The sequence below is a fragment of the Pomacea canaliculata genome, linkage group LG9 (assembly GCF_003073045.1).
Source record: "Pomacea canaliculata isolate SZHN2017 linkage group LG9, ASM307304v1, whole genome shotgun sequence".
NCBI lineage: Eukaryota > Metazoa > Mollusca > Gastropoda > Architaenioglossa > Ampullariidae > Pomacea > Pomacea canaliculata.
In genome coordinates this window covers 12,419,928-12,446,356 of record NC_037598.1, presented here as the reverse complement: position 1 = coordinate 12,446,356, position 26,429 = coordinate 12,419,928, and the positions used below count along the sequence as shown (strand labels likewise).

The 26,429-nt window shown below is 41.9% G+C and overlaps 1 protein-coding gene across 1 annotated transcript; it reads right to left on the bottom strand.

Annotated features, from left to right (window-relative positions):
* Positions 1 to 15,636: 15,636 nt before the first annotated feature.
* LOC112572170 (Krueppel-like factor 16) lies at positions 15,637 to 26,160 on the bottom strand. The gene is made up of 4 exons (XM_025251739.1): positions 24,436 to 26,160; positions 22,436 to 22,820; positions 21,893 to 22,170; positions 15,637 to 21,583 (listed from the first exon to the last, which is right to left on the bottom strand). The coding sequence occupies exons 2-4, from the start codon at positions 22,642 to 22,644 to the stop codon at positions 21,144 to 21,146; spliced, it is 927 nt and encodes a 308-aa protein (XP_025107524.1). The 5' UTR covers positions 22,645 to 22,820; positions 24,436 to 26,160; the 3' UTR covers positions 15,637 to 21,143.
* Between the last annotated feature and the right edge of the window lie 269 nt (positions 26,161 to 26,429).

Sequence of the window (26,429 nt, the reverse complement as noted above, 5' to 3'; positions counted from 1 at the left end):
CTGCTGATAGGTTGTTAAAATTTTTTTAAAGAACATTTTATTGTTATTGTACAAAACTTGTTTATCACTGTATGCTATTTTACCAGAAAGAGGACACAGCCTTGTGCCCCTACATGATGTCCACCAAAAAAAATTCCCTAAAATTAAGCAGAGGAAATGAAAACAGACCGAAATCTAATCGGAGTTATCCGTATCCTTTTTGGTTGAGTGGGAGCATTTTTGTCATCACTCTCCACCTCCGACATTTTTGTCCTTGCAGATTCAGCTAGATTCTTGGTAGTTACCTGCATGGAAATAAATATAGAAGGCAAATAAGATTTCACAAATCAAGATCAAAAGTATAATAATAACACACTCTTATAGTGCAGCATCACAACAAAAGCTACACTATCTGTGGTGTAATGACTGTGTTCAAACAGTTCAGGTATTATCTTTTTCTCCTTCCTTAAATCTGCAGCACACAATAACATAGAAGTCATTTTGACCATTAATGGTCACATGCTTCATAAATTTTCTTTCTGCACAAGGATTATGAATATTATGAATCAAAAAGTAAATTGCACTTACTTAATGACTTGTGCAGGAGAACTGGAAGCATAGGACATGAGGAATCAGCTTTATAGCTCTAATTAATGAAGCTTGCATCTGGTTCAATAGATTGTAGTGGGAAGTTGCACACCCTGTGACCACTTTCATCTTAAAATGCCAGCAGCCAGCTATCTAGAATAACAGTAAATAAAATTATTGACCATTATGCAGTTTATTATGATTTGTTGTTGAAAAAGACCATTAAAGTTGTCTGAATGATACTTCCAGTCACAATCAGTTGTCAATGGGCTATCTATATAAGTTTTTTTTTGGTTCACCACTGGGAACACAATCCTTATGCTGCTCTTTGACAAATATTCTTAATTAGCTGCTGCAGTGGAAAGTTTGGTGTTTGAAAAAGTCGTTTAGCTAGCCTAAAAAGTTATAAAATTGAGAGGCAGAGTTAAGAGTCCAAAGGACCAAATCTGTCAACATTATCAGCAATATGTGACAAAGCAAGTACATTTTACACCAAAATCCTTTACCATACAAACACTGCTTCTTGAACAAATAAACATGAAAGGTTATGAGCCTAATAATCAGCATAGTTCACACACAGCCCAGGACTTGCAAGACAAAAAAAAAAAAACAAACCCACAATAAATAAGAGAAAAAAATATTATACTGCCCGAAGAAACCTGGCATTTTAACGCTATCGTACCAGTAACAGACGGAACTGTCGAAGCTCTGTCACGTTCCACTTTCGTAATCGCAATTTGAGGAAATTCTGACAGCTCCAAATTCTCTCCATTGCTAACGGCTAAAGAATTATCAAATGCAAGCGTTCAGAACTGCTGAGCACGATTTCTACCTCTGTCTGGAAAACTTGTGCATTTATTGCGTTAATGTGTACTCTTAATCTTTTTTCTCTTAGAATGATATTCTGCATTAAATTTGGACATTTCTGTAGTTAAAATCTCAAATAACTATGTTAATATAGAGTATAAAAATTATACGTACTGTTATCGAAGCGTCGAACACATGTATCAGTATAGAAATTGGCCGCTTGAGAAGCTTTTCTGTTGGGAAAAGTGTAGACTCAAAATTTGAAAAATGGCGGCTTTGCCTGCACGCATGTGGTCGTATGTAGCACGCCATGGCGAAGAGTCATTGCCATTGTTAGGGGTCACGACCCTATATGTGGGCATGATCTCCCACACTCTGGTTTCGCCTCGGCGAGCGTGGAGCTTGGCTTATGTGCGCATGCGCTGACAGCGCCAAGCCAGACGAGTCAAGCATTGCGATAGACTGACCCCCTGTATCACAGTCGGATCAAGACAAACTTGGTGGACCCCTTGAGCTTATGGTTTCCGATGCTGCTAGGGCCCTTTTTCTGTACCTACCTTTTTGAACACGTGTCTTCCATTCGAAGCCTTTGTCAGTCTTCAAAGTCTCCCTTTTCTAATCCACACAACTCCAGTCATTCCCCAGCTACTCATCTTCGTCCTTGTCACTGTGTCACCCATTTGTTGTTCCCCAGCAGCAAAGGAATATTGGCTACAGGTGGGGCACATGTCTTGAGTATCCGGGGGCCATGTGGCAAAATGGCGTCCGACCCATAGCGAAAGTGAAACCGGGCCGTAACACGGGGTCATGTCGGTTTTACCTGTGAAACAAGCGTGGACGCTTCTCTCCCCTTGTGACCGCTAGTCAACCCTGATGGCTCATGGGTACGTCCATCTTTTTTTTTTTTATATATCCCACTATTTATATCTTCAGATTATTGGTATTTTTAGGGATTTCGGCATATCCTGATTTACATATTTCTAAATCAAGACATGCCAAAAATTCCTAAAAAAATACCAATATCAAATGGATTAATAATTTGTGTATTTTGCAATAATTATATATATATAACAAGGCAGCAAAAGAGTGCACAAAAGTGCAAAATGTTATAAAAAACAAACAAACATGATTTGTTATTTATTGGCGTTTATTGAGGTAAAATAAGGACAAAAAGCAAACTAAAAAAATTTTTTTTTTAATATAAAATTTTTTTTAAAGCATTGTCTCATTTGTATACATAAACAATTTATCATTTATCAAGGTAAAAATATTATCACAAATAAGGATAAAAAGCAAACTAATAAAAAAATAATGTTAAAAATATACAATTTTTTTAAAGCATTGTCTCATTTGTATACATAAAACAATTTATCATTTATCAAGGTAAAAATGTTATCATAAATAAGGATAAAAGCAACTGATAAAAAAAAATAATTTTAAAAATATATAAAATTTTTTTAAAGCATTGTCTGTTTGCATACATAAAAGATGTTTCCTCTTGATATATTAATGCAACATTCGTTATTTAATTATAAGTTGTAGAACGATGCAAAACCATGTATCCATTGACAAAACAATTAAAATTAAATTGCAGTTTCCTTAACACTAATTACATTTTCCCAAAGAAAAGGTTCAAAGATCTATGACAATATATCAAATGATAAGTATGAACTGAATTGCTGTCAAAAAAGAGTGATGCTTTAATAGACATTTCTAAAAATAAATCAAAGTCATGAAATTAACTATAAAAGGTTCTAGGTTGGATTGCAGCTTATGGTATTAACTACAATCTTTTAAAACAGATTAAAATTTTAAATTGCACCTTTATCACTAAGAAAAGGAAACCATCAAACACATGTTTGAAACACAATTATGTTCAAGAATTTTAGAAGGTATTAGAAAAGAACTGTAAACATATAAATGATTCTGAATTTACCACAACACATCTCTTATTGGATCGGGTGAAAATATCCTCATTGATAAATTAATGGTTTAGAGTAAATAATAATCACAGCACAGTTTTATATAATTATATAAATCCAGATTTAGTATATGCAGGTTTATGTACAAGAATTTTACAACTGTAGGTAGAAAGTTGCACAGCTTTACTTGTCCACCACCCCAGAACAATTAACTGACGTATAGGCTGTGCTCAACCCTTTCCCTTCTGCCATTCTCTTGATCCCTAGCACCAGCTAACCAAGTTGATGCATGCAAGTCAGCATCCGTAGCTTTCAGGATAACTTTTTCTTGCAGCATCTAAAATAGAACAAATATAAGAATATGAGGTCTGCATAAAAAGTAATCACTTAATTGTAGGTTACTGACCCTAAAATCCAGAATATAATGTGAAACAAAAAGAGGTACAAGCAAATTATACTGATATGTAAAGTGGCATAAAAATTTAAAGCGTTATAAACAGAAAGGAACTACAAGTGGAACTGCATTTGAATTTCAGTTAGAATTTCTATAGGCAGAAAAACTCTGGAAATTCTAATTTCAAAAACAATCCCAATACATGGGAACTGTAAAGATGTCTATAAACTGTCATTTTAATTCCTTTCTACACAGTGTTAACCAGCTGATTAAAGGACTACAGTCACTAGAAATTGCGTAAACATGTGTCCATATTTTATTTTGGCAATGTAATTCAATCACAATAAAATGAGGTAGGGACAGTTCTCCAGGCCTGATTTATCTTCCTGTCATGTTTTTTTTTTTTATGACTCATGAAAATTCTTGTCTGCACCTAGCAGAGTCAAAGGTTAAGGTTCATAACTAAAAGATAAAGAAACAATCCAAACAGTCCTATTTTATGACAGGCATGTATTAATGTACCGTATACACACACACACAGAGTCAAATATTTAAATCCTTACCCTGAACTGTTTGTAAATGAAGGGGTGGTTCTTGAGTCCCATTGAAGTTGTAAGATCAGGCCAACTCAGTTGAAAATAGCACAGATAGAATGCCCCTCACTACATGCTTTAATGTGAAGCCCGACGCATCACCGAATGGCATTCCTGAAAACAGACAAAAATAAATACACATCATTTAAAAAAAAATTGCAGTGGGCAACATTATAATACCTGTTATGACAACTAGTATTTAAAGACACCCCCCCCAAAAAAAAAGACAGCAACAATTCAGGAAGTTTCATACAACCAAGCAAAAGTGGGTACAGAAAATTTACTATCTGCTCTAATCAATGCCACCATAACAATGCCTTTATTACTTTTTAGTACTGCAACATGTCATTAGTTTTTATACAATGAATGGTATGGTATGGAAACCTTTAAAGGGAATCAGATAAAAAGATTTGACTCCTCCTACTAACAAATCAGAATAAAGCACATACCAAGCATGTCCTTTTTTATGGGTCTGTCTTCATATCTCCCTCAAGACTCTCTACATCTTCTGCTGATTGTTAAGCGAGACTGGAACCCCTCTGGCAGATTTCCCGTGTCATTTGCCTTTCCTGTTCTTGTTCCTCCATCCATGTAAACATCCTTTTAAGGTTGTTTGTATCATTCTTCATCTCTTCCAGAAGAGACAGTTGTTGCATCCCAACTTTCTCTAGTTTAGTTCTAACCTAAGAACACAATAGCAGAAAACATGTAAAATAATGATCTTTTCTAGCTTTGCTATAGTTCACAATGCCTGGAAAATACCATTAATTTTGGTTAATCTTTACCATTTGTCATATCTATCTGATATGTGATCCATATTTGTTTCAAATTTTTTCACTATGGCAAAAGGCTGGGATTTTCCGCTTCCAGTTTAACTCATAAAAGCACTGTTCATAACTCTTGGCCAAGGGTAAGAAGAAAAAAAGCTAAAATGATTATAAACAAAATGGCTTTAAATTACCTTCCAAGGGGTTATGGGTCTTTATGCTGGCAGGCTGAAAACCAGACAATGGAATCGGAAGGCGCTGGGGGTGTGAAGGCAAAGGTGAAACAGTCCTTTTTTTGAAAGCTGCTACTTGGGGACACCCTTGAGATGGTGCCAACCACTAGTGGCAAAGAGTATGGCAATGGTGGTGGACATTGCTGCATAACTGAATGGTCAGCATATAGTGATTCCTCGGCATCCTTCTCTCCTTCGCTGTTAGCTGTGCATCCCTGTGTCAAATGAATACATTTGCATAAACTTTTTTCAGCTTAGTACATTTAAAACTGTCAGCTGCTGATAGGTTGTTAAAATTTTTTTAAAGAACATTTTATTGTTATTGTACAAAACTTGTTTATCACTGTATGCTATTTTACCAGAAAGAGGACACAGCCTTGTGTCCCTACATGATGTCCACCAAAAAAAATTCCCTAAAATTAAGCAGAGGAAATGAAAACAGACCGAAATCTAATCGGAGTTATCCGTATCCTTTTTGGTTGAGTGGGAGCATTTTTGTCATCACTCTCCACCTCCGACATTTTTGTCCCTTGCAGATTCAGCTAGATTCTTGGTAGTTACCTGCATGGAAATAAATATAGAAGGCAAATAAGATTTCACAAATCAAGATCAAAAGTATAATAATAACACACTCTTATAGTGCAGCATCACAACAAAAGCTACACTATCTGTGGTGTAATGACTGTGTTCAAAACAGTTCAGGTATTATCTTTTTCTCCTTCCTTAAATCTGCAGCACACAATAACATAGAAGTCATTTTGACCATTAATGGTCACATGCTTCATAAATTTTCTTTCTGCACAAGGATTATGAATATTATGAATCAAAAAGTAAATTGCACTTACTTAATGACTTGTGCAGGAGAACTGGAAGCATAGGACATGAGGAATCAGCTTTATAGCTCTAATTAATGAAGCTTGCATCTGGTTCAATAGATTGTAGTGGGAAGTTGCACACCCTGTGACCACTTTCATCTTAAAATGCCAGCAGCCAGCTATCTAGAATAACAGTAAAATAATTATTGACCATTATGCAGTTATTATGATTTGTTGTTGAAAAAAGACCATTAAAGTTGTCTGAAATGATACTTCCAGTCACAATCAGTTGTCAATGGGCTATCTATATAAGTTTTTTTTTTTGGTTCACACACTGGGAACACAATCCTTATGCTGCTCTTTGACAAATATTTCTTAATTAGCTGCTGCAGTGGAAAGTTTGGTGTTTGAAAAAAGTCGTTTAAGCTAGCCTAAAAAAATATAAAATTGAGAGCAGAGTTAAGAGTCCAAAGGACCAAATCTGTCAACATTATCAGCAATATGTGACAAAGCAAGTACATTTTACACCAAAAATCCTTTACCATACAAACACTGCTTCTTGAACAAATAAACATGAAAGGTTATGAGCCTAATAATCAGCATAGTTCACACACAGCCCAGGACTTGCAAGACAAAAAAAAAAACAAACCACACAATAAATAAGAGAAAAAAATATTATACTGCCCGAAGAAACCTGGCATTTTAACGCTATCGTACCAGTAAACAGACGGAACTGTCGAAGCTCTGTTACGTTCCACTTTCGTAATCGCAATTTGAGGAAATTCTGACAGCTCCAAATTCTCTCCATTGCTAACGGCTAAAGAATTATCAATGCAAGCGTTCAGAACTGCTGAGCACGATTTTCTACCTCTGTCTGGAAAACTTGTGCATTTATTGCGTTAATGTGTACTCTTAATCTTTTTTCTCTTAGAATGATATTCTGCATTAAATTTGGACATTTCTGTAGTTAAAATCTCAATAACTATGTTAATATAGAGTATAAAAATTATACGTACTGTTATCGAAGCGTCGAACACATGTATCAGTATAGAAATTGACCGCCTTGAGAAGCTTTTCTGTTGGGAAAAGTGTAGACTCACACATTTGAAAATGGCGGCTTTGCCTGCACGCATGTGGTCGTATGTAGCATGCCATGGCGAAGAGTCATTGCCATTGTTAGGGGTCACGACCCTATATGTGGGCATGATCTCCCACACTCTGTTTTCGCCTCGGCGAGCGTGGAGCTTGGCTTATGTGCGCATGCGCTGACAGCGGCATGCAAGACGAGTCAAGCATTGCGATAGATTGACCCCCTGTATCACAGTCGGATCAAGACAAACTTGGTGGACCCCTTGAGCTTATGGTTTCCGATGCTGCTAGGGTTGTTTGTGCTTCTTCGTTTTGTGATTCTTTGTTGAATTGTCAGTTTGTTTACAATCTTGTGCAAACCGCATTGAGTTTACCTCTATATAGCTGAACTCTATGAATTCAATAAAAACAATAGTTTGTGTAGTTCGTGTATTTTTCTTCACAGTGGGACTTACTAGTCACTCCACAGAATGTCATTGCTTATCATGATGTTGTGACCCCACTAACTGACCCCCTGAGTGCGCGCTAAGGTCATACGTATGGGTCAAGCTCTGTTTTTATTCTACAAGGTCTCTTCTTCTCTGAGCAAGGAACACTTGCTTCAAATATAAACCAAAAATAAATTATGATCAAATTTTATTGCATGTGTATATACAGCGTATTCTCAAACTCCGACTTGTGTCTGAAATGAATATTACCAACAGTATATGAAAAGATGTTTAATGTATATTGTTTGGTAACTGTTGAACCTATTTCAGACCCTTGAAACCTGTTGGTGTGACCCATCAGGTGGGGTAGGGCAGGATGACATTTTACCTGTATGCTGAGTCCCCTGAGGTGGGTCCTTCGCCAGAGGTTCTTCACCTGGCTGAATGGTTGTCGAGGTTGACACTCAGCCAGAGGCAATAATTACAAACAAACATCAGGGGACGGTTGTGGTTTCAAGAATCCGAAAAGTCCTTCATGTGAAGCAGGCGTGGGAAAGGTAGAATACAGTTCCGGTGGTCACAACAATCGTTCCTACTAATGCTAATAAACCTTATTGACGAGGGCTACCCGAACAAACCTTCATCACTCACAGTTATGTGGCTATCGTTATCAAGTTATCATTGTCCTGAACGTGACTGACATCAAAGACCTTAAAGTTTTAACAGGTAGATGGTGATTGGGAGTGGGTGTGTTGGAGATATTGCTCCATTTTCCCCTTGATTTCTCAGTTTGTTTGAGACTTTCCATGTTGTTTTGATACAGGAGATCACGCGGGTGAAATGCCGCGCCGCTGTTACGGAACAATGATGACACCATGGCTACTGGTATACAGACCTACCCGAGGTCTGAACTGACACTAGCACGAGAACCTGTGAACTCGCTCAGGTGTTGACTTCAAAGCTCCCTCCGCGACAGACGGAGGGACGTTGAGAGAAAGAAGAAGGCTGCAGTGGTAAAGAGAAAATTTAATTCCGACATCGCATGGACGGTCCACATTTAACACAGAACTGGTCAACAAGGATCTCGGCTTGGCTAGAAACCTCAACTGTCACGGGGACAGGGGTGGGTAGGAGACATAAACAAGCACCCGTGACTAATCCACCACCAGAGCCCCAAACAGACCCAATCAAGCCTTTGGCCAAAGGTTCAGCGGTGTTCGAGTCCCACTGTTGTGGACTTGGGCAACGGCGAAAGGATTACAGGTCGTTAGGCGTGTCTTCATCGTAACTGCTACGGCAGGTGAAATGAAAGGGAAATATTTTCACATGGGAACAAGGGAAACAGTGGTCAAGGTCCCCCACCTCCATCCTTGTGATCTTCTTAAGGAATGGGCTAGACGGCAGTCGTCTACCGAGTTAGAGTCGGTGAGATGTGAAGATGACTGACTGACTGATCCCAGGACAGAGAGACCATTCGATTAAGTGACAAATTCCTTTAAACCGATCAACAAGTTTTCCATTTTCATACTCCTGTGCTTGAGTACTAGGAAACCAGTCGTAGTGTTTATTTTTATGTCGTGTTTTGTTTTGTTTCTCCCACCCCTGCCTCCCCTGACTCTGGTCGCTGCTGCTTCACGGGGATCACCACGGTTATATAACCAGCTTAAATGAACAAACTGTGATCAGGACGGTTGGGTCTTTGTTAGGGGGTCGCTTTGATCCGTCCCTGAGCTCCAGACTCCATGTCTGCCACACAGTCTGTCCACCTCCACGTGAACCATCTGCCAGACCAATTTTCTCGGAAGTCGAGGAAGGAACACAACGTCTGGCGACGGCTTTAGTGGCTTATCCTCAAGATCAACGCCTACCTACCGATCCACGCATGACTGACCGGCAATTAGGCGGTCACAATGATCTTGATTGTAAAGCCACTAGTAAACAGTCCAGTTTGCTCCTACTGTCTTTGTCTGCTGCCACTCATCTCATCACAAACTGCAACAGCTTCGTCAGACCCACCTGGACAAGTCTTTGAAGCCTGTCACAGTTGCACTTGTACTACGAACCCAGTCGTTGCAGGTGCCTCGTTTCAAATTTCTTTTTTTCACTATCCTTTCTTTCTGCCTGTCTGCTTGTCACTCTGTCTGCTACCATTTACAGTCCTTATGTCTGGATTTCTCCCACAGTTCAGCATTTACATCTTTATCGTGGAAATCATGAAATGGGAGGATATTACTTTTACTTCTCCTCCATTGTGGAAGAATCTGACAGATACCAAGACACTATCTTGCCTAGGAAGGAAACAGGTTTCAGTATCGAGCAATCACTGTAGACAGATTTCTTCAAGAGATAAAACTTCAGACGCGCGAGCATGAAAAGAAAGAATTTTGGCTTATATCTGGAAATAAAACCTACATTATCCGCTCTGAGATCTGCTGATTGAGAATTTTCTTAAAGGTCGGAAGAAAAACACGCCCCCCTAATCCTCCCCTCTACAAACACAGGTTGGTACTTAGTCGTCTGCTGTAACTTTTGTAACTGGCTTTCATTTTCTGCCAAAGTTCGCAGTTTGCCTCTGGTAGAGGACCTGGGTATTCTCGTGCCCCTGCGAATGAAGCCATGAAAGTTGCTTAATTGTGAAAGAGGGTCCTGGTCATTGAACCTGGCGGTGCACGAGCTGGTCAAAGGGGTGGTGAACGGGGTGGTGAACGGGGCTGACTTTTGTGTCGACGAGTGTGGGGTGTTGTTGTTGGCGTGTGACTGGAGCTCCAGGACCCCTAAGACACTAAGGGATCAGGGTCCAGACTGGTATAGACTGCTTGTCCTTACAGTGTTGCAAGGTGCGATACAATAACAATCGTCCATCTTCTCGCTTCAACACCCAAAGCCAATTCTTCGACACTGTTATTGGTATTGTTATTGAATTACATTGATTCTCTTGAGTGAAATGCAAGACAAGTTGTAGACTTCAATGAGGACGACGATGGGAAGACCACAATTTTTTAAACTCACTTTCTTCGCCAGCAAACATCTGAAACTTCATCTAAGAATTTGTTTCTGTGTGTTTACCAGACTTTTCTGTGCAATAAAATCACTCATGACTGGATGGTCAGCCTACATGACATATTCCGGGTGGGTGTCTACGGCAGAGCCCATTCAGCAGGATCGCGAGATCCGGGCAATTCTGATTTGTTGCTGGTCGGGCGTTCAAAGAATTTCTGCGAACACCGACAATTTTATCCCAGGCTTTCTTTTTAACAAAGTAAAGCTTGCGGCAAGCTTCAAATAAGTTCTTTTATGTTACCGACAATGTAGCATTTTATTCAACGTGTTGCTGTAGACACATACTTCGAGTTATACTTTGACATGGCAAATGACCAACTTTATTCATCCGAATGAACAATTAGAACATGGGAAGTTGCTCAATTACAAAAAAAGTGAAAACAGAACGTGTCACAGGACAAGTAGTGCATGAAAAACATAAGACTGTGCAATCTTAATTCTAAAACTACTTGTAAGCACAAATTGAAAGTCATTTTTTTTTAAAAGTTGGAAATCTATGCATCGTGTTTGTAAGCGCGTTGGCGTGTTTGTGCGTGTTGGACTGCTTGTATGCGCGTTGTCGTGCTTCAATGTGAGCGTTAGTGGGCTTGAATGGACATCCCTGTATGGACACACCGTTCGTGTCTGTATACAGGTACACTCCATGACACCAACATGTCACAAAGCGCCACAACACAGCACTGGAGGTCAGAGTTTATCCTGTTAGTAACCCATTGCACTAACGCTTGTACTTGGTTCTACATCCATCTGGAGGAAGAAGAGCCTCTAGTTCATCTCTGAAGTGAACAAAATGAGTCCACCCCGTGCGTCTGTCACCAAAGGAAGGGAAATGTCAGGAGCGGCGAGAGCGGACTTTGTCATGACATTGTCAGCAGCCTGGCGTGACGTAACCTTTTAGCGACATTTCATTCTTGCGCTCGGCAGGGAACGTTGATTGCGACCACGAGATCTCCTCTTGCCTCCCATTCTCCCTCCCACACCTATCCCCTCCCTCGACACACAAAAGCTCTCTGGTCACAAGCCCCGAGATGCGAACCTCGACAACAACTGCAGGCGGTGGTCGTCATCGTGTCAGAAGCCGGCATCGCTTCAGTGGCTCTGGGCAGAAGATGGACAGGACATTGGTTGCTGCTCGTCGACTCTCGCGAGCAACTTTACTAGAGCGATTATGTTTGCTTTGTGGTAGGATTGACCTACTCCGATACAGGTCAGTGGCGGCAGGTGACACTGGTATACGTTAGGCCAGGTAACAATTTGTGAGAGTTACTCACCCTGCTTCAGTGTTTGGACTCCCGTATACAGTTGACGATCTCAGGACGCTGTTATAAATATTTTATCTGTAGTTCGAGGTCCTGTGGAAATGCTATCTCCAAAGAGAGCGAAAAGAGAAAAGATTTTTTTGAAGTACAAAGGAGGAATAGAAGAAGAAGAAAGAACGATAACAAACCTCGAAAAAATTGGACATGGAGAAGTAAAGAAGGGGGTGGTGTGCAGAAGGGGGTTGAGGTAGTGCGGTTGTCCAGAATCGAGGGGCGTCCAGGAACATCTCTCTCTTTTTCTTTTTTTTATAGCTTTAGTATAAATAATATGAACATTAAAGCAAATTTCTATTTTTACTATTTGATTATTCTCAAGTTTCATCTTTTCAATCGACTACTTTAGTGGGAATATATTTTAAACTTATGTAACCGTTTAATGAAATCACTAATTAAATGGCTTAGTTCTTTGATTTTTTTTCCTACAAAACGAACGAGTATTTGAATATGGACCAGAAACATAGTAAGCCTCGCTTGCGGGGTGCTTTTAGCAGAATCGTGGGAACTGAGAAAGAGGTCCAAAGAAAAAAAACCTGCCTCGTTTTAGTAGTTAACAGGGAAAAAATCAGTCCAATAATACAAGTTCGTGGCCTGACTGTATGTTTGCGACATACTCACCTTCTGCCACTGTAGGAAGAGGATGTGTTTTGCTGACGCCGGCTTCATTTCACGCCAAGGACACAAAGCTGTTGTCTGGTGTTCAACAGAGACCAGGACTAAGGTGCAGATGCCATCTGTCTTTTTCTCCGCTCATATACACCCTCTCATGCATGCACATGTAAATGTATAAACTCATGCATGCTAACATATATATATATACACACACCGGCACGCGCATACAGAATTCTCTCTCACACACACACACATATATATATTTCACTCCCTACCTCGTCCTGCAGTGCACTTGATAACAGACGTCTGCTCATGTGAAAGACCTATTTGATATGCCAACATGGCCAGAAGGTCCTTCCCTATTCAGTTTCCTCGCCTTCTGTTCAACCAAAAGCTGAGAAGCACGGATGAATGAATTTAAAGAAATATTTATTCTAAGAATACCTTGTTTGGACTGTCCTTCACTTTATCTTCATTATATTCTTTTTATTTCAAGGTGTATACAGCTTTTAGGTGAATGTGTGAGAGAGAGAGAGAAAGAGAGAGAAAGAGAGAGATGTCGACAGCAGCTTCGAGGTCTTGATCGTATGTGGGACAAATCCTTTGAAGGGTACATGTTAAAACATCGTGTGAAAGCCAAACAAACACACAAGAAACCATCCATTCTGATTATTTTATTTACACATATTAATTCTAACCTAACAGCTATGAAGCTTAGATGAAAATGAGATCGAATGAAGCAACGCAGTGAATAAGTTTTCATTATAAAGTTTCTAATATCAGAGTATACCAAGCTAAACTCATTACTTCTCTGGTTTCCATTGACTACAGGAGGGACACCTGTGTGTGTAACAGCAGTGGACCCTAGGTAATGGGTATACTTAGTCCTGTCATTAGTTTTTTTGTCAGGAGCATCTGTTCTGCCCTCTTTATGGTGACCTAAAGTCGAACTCTAGGAAATATGTGTGTTGTGAAAAAAGAGAGAGAACCCATCACCATTGCAGTAACATCAGCAGACAAACATATAATGGGTATACTTAGTACTGTCATTAGAGGTTGTTTTTTTTTTGAGAGCATCTGTTCTGCCCTCTTTATGGTGCTAACGGACCTAAAGTCTGACTCCGGAAATGAGGGATGTGTATGTGTATGTGTGTGTGTGAGAGAGAAGAGAGACAGACACAGAGGGAGGGAAAGGGGACATTACTCAGCTGATTTCAGACCGGAAGGGATGCCGACGGTAGCGACACAGCGCGGTCACAATGAGACGGAAGACTTTTACCTCAATTACTGTTTCCGTTGCCTGGATACCGTTGCGAAAGACGACAAACGGCAAATGTTTACAGACCGTTAGCTGGCATGGACTGCTTAAGTACTGACATATAAGAATGACATATAATGACACAACGATGAAAATAATGATTGTCGTCAACATTGCAGTCCGGACATAGAATTATATTTTATATTTTTTGTTCTTTTCGTGACTGAATCAAGTTCAGTTTGAGATGAGGTATACAAAGCCCAAATTTGGAGAAACAATATCTTGCAATTAGGTTTCCTATTCACTATTTTTTTTAAATAAACTCCATCAGAATTTTGAAAGCTTCTTTTGTCCCAATTAAAGAGAACGAAGAAGGGAGAGAAAATGAGAGAGGATTGCGGCCGTTTACCATATTTGTTTCCCGATGTCAGCTTTTTCTGACCTCTATAACGGAAGGCAAACTGGACATTCTTGGACTAGTTCCCAGTTTCTATTGTCTTGGCTGCTCGAGAACGAGCCAGGTTTCATGGTGAGTTGGCGAGTTTTCACACCACTGATCCTGTGAGTATAAAGTCCAAAGCACGTTCCCTCACACACGAGGGCATTTCAGGTCAGCCAGGACACAGTTTGGTGGTACCCGTACCCAGATTCCTGGTGTACCTACGGCTTCTACCCGACAACTCCATTCATAAATGTTCTTCACTGTTTTGATATACATGGACTTGTGGACTGTGTCAAAACACTTTGCTGGTCTCAGAAAGGTAAGAGCACAGTTTTTGAACTAACAACTTTAATTTCAATGTGTGTGTGTGTGTCCGCGCGCGCATACGTCAACTTCTGACGTACATCCGGGACTGAGGTAAAGGAATTGTGACAAGAAAAATACAACTCGAGCTATGACAGGCATTTGCGGGCTGCAGACAGTTTGTTGTGTGTGAAGACGAGCCTGTCAAAGAGCTTCGATTGGTCACAGTGAGAAGAAAAGCTTAAAAAGAAGCAAAGCGTGACCTTGGAGAGGATGGTACGGACATCTCAGCTGCAGAGTAAAAGTCAAAGGTCAAATGTCATTTGGTGACGGAGACCCCGGACTGGCGGATGCGGTTCCTTGTTATGAATGAAAGGATAAGTGTGGCTGAGGGTGGGGAGGAGGAAGGTGGATGGAAGAGATGTCACAAGGACGCAGGGCAACAGTGTGGGAGGGTTGCTGGGGGGAGGGGAGAATAGATCGAACGTGACCTCGCACGTGACCTCGTACGTGACTGTTGTTGGAGGGAACGGCGGATGCCCTGTACGCAAAAAAGGGGACAAGTAACCTTCTTTTGGAGTGCATTGCCGAGTACAAAATAAGATAGGAAGCATTTGTGTGTGAGAGAGACTGTGTGCATGTGTGTACGTGTCCCCAGCCTCACGGGAGACTTTTGTGCGATGAAACTAAGGAAAATTTAAGATTTTGTGATTTGCAAGATCCGTTTTTTTTTTTTTTTTTTTTTTTCTTTTTTTTGTTGTATTTTTTTTTTTTTTTTTTTTTTGCTTTGTTTTTTGTTTTTTTTTTTTGTTTTTTTTTTTGTTTGTTTTTTTGGTTTTTGTTTTTTTTTTTTTTATCACAGTTATAGACTTGTATGTTAAATCCCATGTTTTTCTTTCCGGGAGGGATCATGAGAGGGTGTCAGAGAAAAAGTTGTTTTCAATGTCATGAGTGTCTTGAAATTTTAAAAATTTCACCACAAAAAAAAACCAGAAGTCTTGCTCATTCATAAAACCAGTAAATACACAGCAATCATTTCATTTCTTTATTTTCATAAAAAACTTTGTAAAATATTAACTTTCAGGAATTCTTCACACATCGTTCGGCAAGAGAAAATAGTATTTGCAGAGCTGGTGTAAGGCACTGTGTCACAACTCCGCTCACTCCACAGTCACATAAAGCAGAATACTGGGCACCGTGCTTACACTTGGCATCTCATGCCAGATTGCATGTCTTCAGACAGAGCCGCCTTCAGAATACAGACATTGGAAGTTGGCAACATTGTCATGACAACATTTGATCACTCACGCTCGCACGCATGAACCTTCCACACGCACGCACAAGTGGTCATCAAGACTTGCTTCAGAATGTAAACATGTTTACAGAAATCTTATATTTTAACATTGAAGTGAAACTTTTGTCGGTATTGTAACATTAGAATATTTGTGTCTGATTCTGTGCCTCAGAACAAGAGTTCAGTTCACTTCCAGAATCGAGCTTCAGGAGGAACAGAAAGAGTTCGGAGGACAAATAAACATAAGATAGGAGACAAGGCTGAATGGCAACAGTTCCCAACGATTGTTATTTACGCCGATTAATGGCAGTTACTAGTGTTGCAATAGATGCTGATAACAAAAAATAGTAGGTTGCTATGGACTCTGATTAGTGGCAGTTACCAATGAACTCTGATGACCGCCGGTAGCAAGACTGTGCTATGGTTGCTATGGACGCTGCTTGGATGACCGTCGTGTTGTCATGGGATGGGATGCTGGAGATGCTATGACTTCTGGAGCTGCAGACCAGACGACTGTGTAAAGCTATTTTCAGTTAGGTTGAGGGGAGTTTAATACCAATAGAGACCTCTATTGTTATATTACATCATTTAAACCCAGCGATTACTTTTTACAAAACAGAATAAAACTCTAACGCCGAACCTATTCATCGATTTAAAAAAATTCTCCCCGTTGTGTCTTCATCTCCAATGAGCTTATTTATCCACCACAGGTGAAAATATTTCCGATTGTTCTCGGCTATTTATAGTTAATTCATAGTACTTTCTCTCTCTCTCTGTTACTTATGATATTGGGGCAAAGGTCGAGGTTCTGTCTTTCTAACGACGACTGTTTATCGCCACAGAATTTACATGTTATTTAATTTTCTGCGTTAAACCTCACAAAATAAATGAGTTGTTTGTCAGCTTTATTTACATATGTCACTAACGCAAACTAATTAATAATAACATCTCTCAAAATATACAAAAACGACGTGGTGTAAACTCTCGGTATGTTAATACTTATTTTACAGTTGTGACAACATTGCATAATGTTAGTATAATTATTTAAATATATCAGTAAAAGTTTCCTAAGCTAAGACTATCAACTTCGCAAACTGGGTGTGAACACCATCGCTATAGAACTTCTCACACTAGAATTTCGCAAGCTGCATATAATTAAATCAGTTAGTAATAAAATAATTTAAATGTTAAAATTTTCAGATTTTATGTAGATAATTGGTCAATTCCCGAAAAGTTCTCCACGTGTACTGATCCTATGGCCGCGACACCCGGTTATCTATCTGCCTGCCTCGCCGATACCTGAATTATTATCACACCTGCAAAAGGCCTTGCGATCACGGGGTACCCGGTTTATCTGTACACCCAGCTCTGATCACATGTGAATATATATCTGGACACTTGACGAGACAATACGGCCTGCCATTGGGGTCATCGTCGTGATCGACGAAAGCGGGCTATCGTCGAAAATCCCTGAATAATCTCATTTGCTACCTGGCAAACACAGAGTCCGCAGTCGATGATACGCTTGGAGTGCGCTCGGTCGATAAGTACACCTACGTAGGTGAGTCGCCTGATTAGAGATGAACGCAGATTAAAGATTAACGGAGAGAGGCCGGGTTACAGGGGAGTCCATGACAGTTGAGAATGTTTTCAAAACATGCACTGATATAGAGAGGTTGCGCAATGGACAGTATTCAAACTTTGGCGAAGAAGATTAGAAGAGAAAGACAAGGATAGTGCGAGTTTGGGGACGACAGGTACACTGCTGATGCAAGGGGAAGAGACGGGGAGAAGGTTCGGGGTAGGTGTGAACGAACAAGAATTTCAGACACCTGTGGAAGGTCGTGAACTCTCATACAAACAGGTAGTTTACCTTTCCTATTATGCAGATTTCACAGCAGAAGCTTGTTCTATAAGGACTGAGGTGTGATTAACAATGAATGTTAACTCAAAGCTATAATAGGGTGGAAACGAAACACTTTTATTTTTAGCTTAATTAAAATTGAAGGAAAGAATTTGTGAGGCTACGAAATAAACGCGATTTGTACATGAAATATAGAAACTCTGCTTGAAACTCTTGCAAATTAAAGATAAACAGTTACGGTGCTCAACAATCAAGGGGTTTATCTGAAATATTTGTCCCCAAGAAGCTAAGGTCACAAGTTCATCCGTAACAACAGCGGCGCTGTTTCAATAGCGACAACATGGATGACAGGCCATCAGTTTATCTGTATCACGTGAGTAGAGATGAAGGACAGTAACTCCAGTGTAGACTAGTGAACGCGATTCCCAAGTTCCCTTTCCTCCGGTGTACGCGCTAACAATCACATGTCCTTTATCGATAATTAGCTCGGAAGAGGCTGATAACAAGAGGAATGAGAAAAGAGAGTTTAAACGTGTACATTCACAGTATACGTATACTGCACTCTGCTTCTTTTTCGACAAGGACACTTGCAGAATGAGAGAACGGTGGTTACATGTCTCCTAATTATACCGTCCAATCAATGGAAACCCGCATACTGCGGCATTGTAAGCAATGTACAGGCGGACGGTCTGCACTAAGATTAGACTCAAGCCTTCTCGCATCTCAGTGTCAAATTTTTCTTATATCACTATTTAAGTCTCTTAGAAACTGACACACTGCTGGATACTAAGCTCATTAGTTGGAAACAATGTTAGTCAGCGCACCTGAAAACAAAGTCTTTGAAAAGTCATTCTTCTCCCCCTACCCACCGCACACGGCCTTTCTTCCCTTTCGTTTCTCTTTTCTTCATCACACAGGTGTATGAAGACACATCTACTTCTTATCTGCTTTGGACATAATCATCAAACTAGCGGCGATAAGCTTCTCATAAAAAATACAATACACTTTAGTTGGGTTGCTAAGCGTGTTCTATCGTTAGTTCTATAAACTAAAATTGGCCAATGATAATAGGAGAGCCCATAAAACCCTCCTGAAAATGCTCAACCAGTCACTATCGCACGTTCCGCATCTGTGATTGAAAGATAAGACAGGTCTTCCTTCTCGAACGTTCGCGGTTATGTCTCAGCTATCAGTGTTTTCCTTTCTTTAAATTAGGATGGATTGTTAAAGGTTCAAGGAATAAATTAGAAACGAGAAAGATTTTTTGCAAAGTTTGTATTTCTGACACAAATGGCGGCGATTTGCAGCTGATGATCCGGTTTAAAACAACTGGAATGTCATCCGAGTGAAAATGTTATGACATGAAGAGATGGAGTGAACCATGAAGAGCCATAACCGTTGAGCTGCCATCATACAGGACATCTTATGTCTAGCATTGGATCATGGGTTGTAAGTCAGAAGCTTCGTAAATCAGTGATTTCATGACAAAGAAGAATTGGGAAAGTAATTTCCTAATTCGCTGCTCTGGTAGTCTGACACCAAACGAGATGTATAATCCCACTGCATCAAATCTTCAGTCAAAGTAACAGTATATGACAACATAACAACTCACTAGGTCACTGAGTACATTTATACTCACCACAATCGCATTATCATAAGATAATGAACAGGTAATAATTAACAAAAACATTCAAGAAACATTCGCATTTCCAAACAATACGTACAATTTTTTTCGTCGAAGGGAATGCTATGCAAAAACCATAGAAAAAACTCCTTGCCATGCAACGGTGTGGTAGTGATAACTGTAACATCGTTGCCTGGTTACAAGAGCGGCACAAACACCTGCACTTCTTTCATTGTCCGAGTAAGGATGATCCCAATTAGCTCCACCTGTCGGCGCTTTGATGTCTTTGTCGGGTCATGAACAGACACGTGAAGGCCAGCTCTGAGATCACCACGTTTTTCACACGCAGAAAATAAACAAACAAAATAGTCATTACCGGAGGAGTTAATTTTAAACATTTTTTCTCTCAGAAGTCACTTTGCTGGAGCGGCACTTGTTGCTATGGTGACCAGTGAAGCGCATGAATACTGACAAGAGGTCTGCAGGTAGACTGTGCAGCTTTACTCACCACCTGTACAACAGGAGGGGAAGGTAGAGAGGAGAGGGGGGCAGTCACAGGTGCACGAGTTATCAACAGTCTGGAAGCTGTGAGGCGTGCAGTAGTGATGTCCCCTCGACAAGCGGAGGAGAGCTAAGTACACACAATACAAAGTATTTCAATATTTTATGTATACACAGATAAGATGTCTGTACACGATTTGCCATTTTGTCCCAGCCTTCTTGAAATGCACAGAATTAAAGATAAAACCGTGCTAATGACGACAAGCTCCATTAATTGTTTGGTTTTGGTGGTTTTATTTATTTATTTTTTTTTTATTTGTTTTTTTTTAAGAAAAGGAATGAAAACTTTGCCAGATTTTACGCTAAAGACTCCCAAACCATTTCAGTCGCTGCGACACGCATGGATTACCGACAACTTATCACAGAGAAATCATTGACAAATATGAGTAACTGGCACAGAATAAAACAATTCAGTAATTATTTGTAATCACCATCATCTTCGGAACTTTACTAAGCCAAAGGAACAAATAGTATTTCAAGGTTTCCCCAAAATATTTCATTTAAAAATGTGCGAATTTTGCAGGATTTAAGTTTTTTAAGAGATAGTTCAGAACAGCTTAAGTTTTCTCACAATTTTAATATTTCATATTCATTTACTGACTATCATTTGCTGTGACAATTGTGACAGTACCTCTGTAAAAAAAAAAAAAATACCAAACGATTTCCATGATTTCTTGGTCTAGAACTGACAGCCATACCATTCATGATGAAAACTTCTGACGGATTCCAAACATACATGGAAACATTTCTCTCAAACTTCTACAATATTTACAACCTGGGCCTGGAGAGCACATGGTGCGTGTTAAAACATTTCATCAGTCGTCAAGTTATACTCGAATAAATCAGGCATGCATGTCGACAAAGCATAAAACAGTAGCCCCACAGGGAGCAAACCCCTTTCTCTCAATTTTATCTGCTTATAAAAAAAAAACTCACACTCATCTACATTAAAATGAAAACAAAATAGAAAATGCTGTGTTTTGGCAGCCATGAAAAGCAAACACACGACAACGACTCCATGAAGTTCGGTTAGCATCAATTTACAAACAATGGAATGGCTGGACTTATTTTTTTTTTTTATATAATTAAAAAAAAAACTGGCTCGGTAATGGATGGAATCAATTGCTTAGTAGTCAAGTGTCAGCGGTTGAGACTTTCGCCACAACAGTTGACCAGCAGCTAGAGTCACTCTCGTCACCTGATCTTGCGGTGGACTTTCAGGTGTTTCGACAGGTGGTCGGAGCGCGAGAAGCGTTTCTCGCAGATTTTGCACGGGTACGGCTTGTCCCCCGAGTGCGAGCGTTTGTGACGCGCCAGTTCGTCGGAGCGCGAGAACTTCCAGTCGCACCCGCTCCACGTGCACACGAACGGCTTCTCGCCGGTATGGCGGCGCAGGTGCGCCTTCAGGTGCGAGCTCTTGCTGTACACCTTGTTGCAGCCGGCGTAGTTGCAGTGGTAAATCTTGTCGTCCACCTTGTCTTTGCACGACGGAGAGGTGGACAGCGACGAGCTGGGCGAGGAAAGGCGAGAAGGAAGGCGAAGAGGAGGAGGAGAAGGCGGAGGGGGATCCCGCGGAGGCGATCTTGGCGGAGCGGACCTTGACAGGCACGCTGTTGAGGACGCTGATGTTGGTCAGGAGGGATCTGGAACTGCCTCCTCCTGGCCCGCGGGCAACACTCCCGCCGCGAACCCCGCAAGTGGAGGTGGTCATCACAGAGAACACTGGAGGACTGGAACTGGCATCCCGAGCGTAAGTCACGTGACCCGTTTCCCTCTTGCAGCTGACGTCTTGGACTCGCGATCTGCCGCTGCTGTTGTTGTTATTGTTGTTGTTGTTACAATTGTTGTTGCTGGTAGTACTCGTAGATGCAACCTTGCACGCTTGTGGCTCCAGGAGGTGGTCCAGGCCCACCCCAACACCACCAGCTCGTTGCTCCGCTCACCGCCGCTGAAGAGGTCGATGGTGTCGAGGTCGCTGAAGACATCTTGCGTGCATTCGGGGCTGGAGGCGAAGACAACGTCCTTTCCGGAATCGAAGGCTGACAGGAAGTCGACGTCGTTGTAGGCGCTGCAGACAGTGACTGGCGAGATGGGGATGTTGCCTGAGTAGGCGAAGGCGATCTGGTCCAGCCTGCTCAGACTGCCCTGGTGTTGATGGTCGTGATAGTCAGAATGGTCCTGCGGGATTTGCTGCTGCTGCTGCTGTTGCGGATGCTGCGGGCTTGGATGATAATGAGCCTGTTTCTGAACCAGAAGAAAATTCGGCTGCTGCTGTTGTTGTTGTTGCTGCTGCTGCTGTTGCTGTTGCTGTTGATGGTGATGCATCTGCTGCTGCAGTTGTAACTGCTGATGATGGTGATGAAGCATCTGTCGTTGTTGAAAAGGATACAGGTCTTCGTTTTCCAACGAGCTCAAATCGCTGCTCAGCGGCTGCTGCTTCTGGATCTTAACACACGCGGAAATGTAATCGTCAAAGTTGACACTACTTATGCACTCGTCCGACAGGCCCTGCGAGAAAGAAGTAGTCGAGGGCGATGTCGTCAACGCTGTCCAGACTCATGTTGCTGGACGGACTGTGACTGGCGAAGCCGTCGTCGCCACTGGAGTTACTCTCCTCGCCCGCGGAGTTGAGGCGCTGCAGTGTGTGCTGCTCCCGCTCCAGGCTGGAGACGAGAGGGAGGAAGTCTTCCATCATGACCGGGCGACTGACCTTTTGGTCTTTAACCCGAAACAAGAATCTTGCCGAGGGTCGTACTTCACACTTTGATCTTGAGCCGCGCTGACTGGTGATTGGCTGTCTCTTTTGATCGACTGTTTGTTTACACTTTACACTGACGTCCTGTTCTCCGCTTCTGCGCCGAGACTATTCAGCTGCACGAAAAAGAAATTTTTATAAATAAGTGAAAGACATTTTTTTTTTGTTGGTTATTTCGCTTCAGAGCGCACTTACTACATGGAAGCATAAAAGAGTTAAAAGATAGCTAAAGACTTTTTCAATAATTATGATTTTGTAAAAGTAAAATTATTCGGCTTGTGTACGATGTCATTCTGTATAGGTAACCCTCCCTACGAGGCTAACACTACTAGCACAGGTATAAAAACATTTTCATTTTGTGTTTCTATACAATGATTTCCTATAATTTTCAGGGAATCGTTTGAATTTTTCTTTAAAAGAAGGGTCAAAGGACATGCAAAATGTTAATGGCAATACAGCAAGTAATATTTTTGGTAAGAAAAGGCTGAAGGCAAACAGCAGTCAGAAGCGAACAACATGCAGTATCCTGAGCTGGACAAACTGTTTCCCTTTCTTGGGCGAGTTACTTCTGTGAGTGGCACGCCTTGCTCTGCTTAATTAGAAACGACTGCCATGTTTGTAGGTCAGTGCAACCGTTATTATGACAAAGCTAAAATTGTTAAGAAAAGAAAATCAAATAACAGATTTCAGTTTTAAAAATGACTTTTTAAAATTGGTTGTTCAAGATGCAACGCCTACACATCTTTCTTTCTCTCTCTCTCTGTCATACATACAAGTGAGAGAGTGGATGAAAACAATTAGTTTCAGGAAGCAGAGCACTTAACGCTGGGACCATACCTTAGTCTAGTCTAACCTTAATGTTTAATATTTAGAAAACGTCTCCGAAATTTCTTACAGCCATGTGAGAAGCACAACCCTTGGAGAAATAACTCAAAACATAACAATCGCGCGACACCTGAATCCCAAACCCGATGACAGCGAACAAAACAAGAAAGAAAATTCCAAACGAACTTCACTGCTGCTCTGTTATATACACAGTGATCACTTAAAATTAGTTCTGGGTACAATAAAATGCTCATCCTAACTCAGCGGAGACATTGTCGAAGAGAATAACATCTCTCACCAACGAATCTTCCTAGTTATACACGTGACCCCACGTGCTGGGGGAGATGGGATGGGAGGATGGAGGCACGCGGTACACAAATGCCTGGAGTTATTTGCACTTTGCATGAAACAAAATGCGGTCAAAAGCTAAAGTATATCCCATAGTAACCTGATCATGCACTATTTGGTGGCGCGTGGGCAGAGGTTGTTGGGAGTAGGACGAGCAGTGAAGGAGTGAAGGAAAGAATCGTCCTCATGCTTCAGTGACGAGACTACGAGCGGAGCAGACGACGCGAACCTGACGGTGCATTTCCGTGTTTCCTTCCTCAGTCGTCTGTCCTTCCTGCTTTATTAGACACATTTCTTCCCTTGCCCACGGCTGCTACGGCACTTGGGGCAGGGATGTGACAAAACCTCGACAAGGAAGCGTGCGATGACTCCAGCGTGGTGCAGAGAGAACGGCGATGACTATTAGTCTCCTGTCGGCGACAAGAAACCAGCCGTGCAGGAAGTTTAATTCGTGACACACACACACGCACACAATACAGCGCACGTACACCGAAGATTCAGGCAATAAGTGAGCTCCGGCAGTTAAAAATAAAAACGAAAATAAAAACAACACCCTACCTCATTCAGGAAGCTTGTTGAGAAAGTAGCATCAGCAGAATATCACACCTGGACAAGCCTTACGTCATCGCACTGTTATTGAAGTTAATGTAGGTATGGTAACCTTAGCAGTACACCTGTCCGATGCAGCCGCTCCGAGTATGTGTGTGGAGAGTCGCTGTTGGAGTTCACACCTGTGTATCACGCTCCACATTCCCACGGCTTGTTCATTCTCTTCCTGTTGCTCGTCTTTTTTTTTTTTTTTAAATAAAGCTGACTCACGTCACCGAGCGAGACACCAAATTGTTGTTTGTGTGGTTGGAGGGAACGGGGGAGAGAGAGAGGTTGGAGGTCCTCAACTCAGAACATTAAACAGTCAACAGCGTGGCTTGCGCTCAGCTGAGCTAGCGCGGAGTCCCTCGTTCTGCCCTTGATGCTGTGCAGCGACTGGTGGTGGTGGTGCGTACGTCGGCGAATGTTTCGTCAAGCAGAGTTGAGGACGTTGTTTGTAGAGAGAGAGAGGCCAGAACGGTGGGAAGTGGGGTGAGGGGTTGAAAATAAGTAGTCCCCGCCGCTGTCGAGTGGAGAAGCGTTGATGATGGGGGGGAAAAGGTTCGGGGGGGAGGTGAACGGCGATGAGTGAGTGAGTGTCCTGTTCACGTCGGTCGTCGTCCTAGCTCGTGGTGGTCGCACCGCAGACACAGTGGAGCACGCTGGCCACGCTGTCACGACGCTGGCTGATCTCACGAAAATAAACACGGGCACTCGCCGCGCGCGCGTGGTGACACGCTGTCCTCAGTGTCGTCATCAAGGTCAAGCCACACCTCGTCGCAGAAAGTACAAAGTAGCATTGGACGAGAGAGAGAGACAGAGAGAGCACAACTACTACCGGAAGGCGTGTATTTATGTTCTCACGTGCCTGTCGTTTGTAGAGTACGCTACAGTCGCAGCGACACCGTATCCAGAAAGGTCGTAAGGCCTGTCACCACTGTCATCTCTATGCCCCCCTTCACTCTCCCAGGAGTGGACAGAAGCAGGTTGGACACACCCGACTGCTTCTGTCACCAACCCTGAGTGGACAAGACGCTGCTCCAATTGGGTGACGGGGTGGCTGGGTGGCAAGGGAGACCCTGTTGGGAAACAGCTTGGGACCAGCCATGAAAGTGGCCAACGACGATAACGGTTCGTCGGTGATTCCTCATTGGCTAGCCGTGACCGCCAAGACTGCGTGACTAGACGTGACCGCCATGACACTCAGGGCTTGGGGCAGCCTAGTACGGCGAATTGGTTTTTTATCTGACGGTGCTTGCACTCGAGTTCTCACGAGAAACTTGATTCTGTCCACGCGCTTGAGGTCTGCGGAGCTTGTGCATGTTCCCTCCACGTTGCCTAATTGTCTTCTCCCTAACCCTCCAACCCTTCCCCCTCCCTGTCCGACCCCTTCCCCTGACAAGCGTTGAGATCACTGGATGCCCCGAGCTGGAGTCCCTAGGGTTTCGCGTGTGTGTGTGTAACCGTATAGTGACATCATTACCATACAATCAGATGCCCAACAGCGAGAAAAACAATCAGGTACCAACTTGTTTATCTCGTGCGACGGGAGAGCGAGGTACCATCCGAGCTCAGATGTAGGCGATTTAGTCGCCTTACAAGAAATCATCTGTCCCGGCCTGTACCCTCGCGGAGGACAATTTGTTTAGATTGTTTGGTGGTGCAAGGAAGAGGATGATACTTTTCTTCTTTTTTTTTTTTAAGGGGAGAGGACTTTCTTTTTTTGGAGAGGGGGGGGGACCCCTCGAGGGAAGATCCGGGAAGATGCGAAATAAACAAAGAAAGAAAATACATAGAAGGGCAAAGGTTGAGGTCCTTTTGATACCTTAGCAAAAGAAAGATGCTATCTGGCGTGAACTATAAGGGTCGATGGGTAAACATGTCTTGGGGTTGTTTTTTGTTTTGTTTGTTTGGGTTTGTTAGGTTTCCCCAACCCCCCCGTAAGCACATTCACCAAGCAGAAG

Excerpts from the sequence above, each read along its gene's own strand:
- LOC112572170 (XM_025251739.1), bottom strand. The coding sequence starts at position 22,644 with ATGATGGAAGACTTCCTCCCTCTCGTCTCCAGCCTGGAGCGGGAGCAG. Across the intron at positions 22,171-22,435 it reads CCTGTCGGACGAGTGCATAA|CCCGCAGCATCCGCAACAGC; the intron begins GTAGTGTCAACT and ends TTATCATCCAAG. Across the intron at positions 21,584-21,892 it reads CATCGACCTCTTCAGCGGCG|GACCAACATCAGCGTCCTCA; the intron begins GTGAGCGGAGCA and ends CAGATCCCTCCT.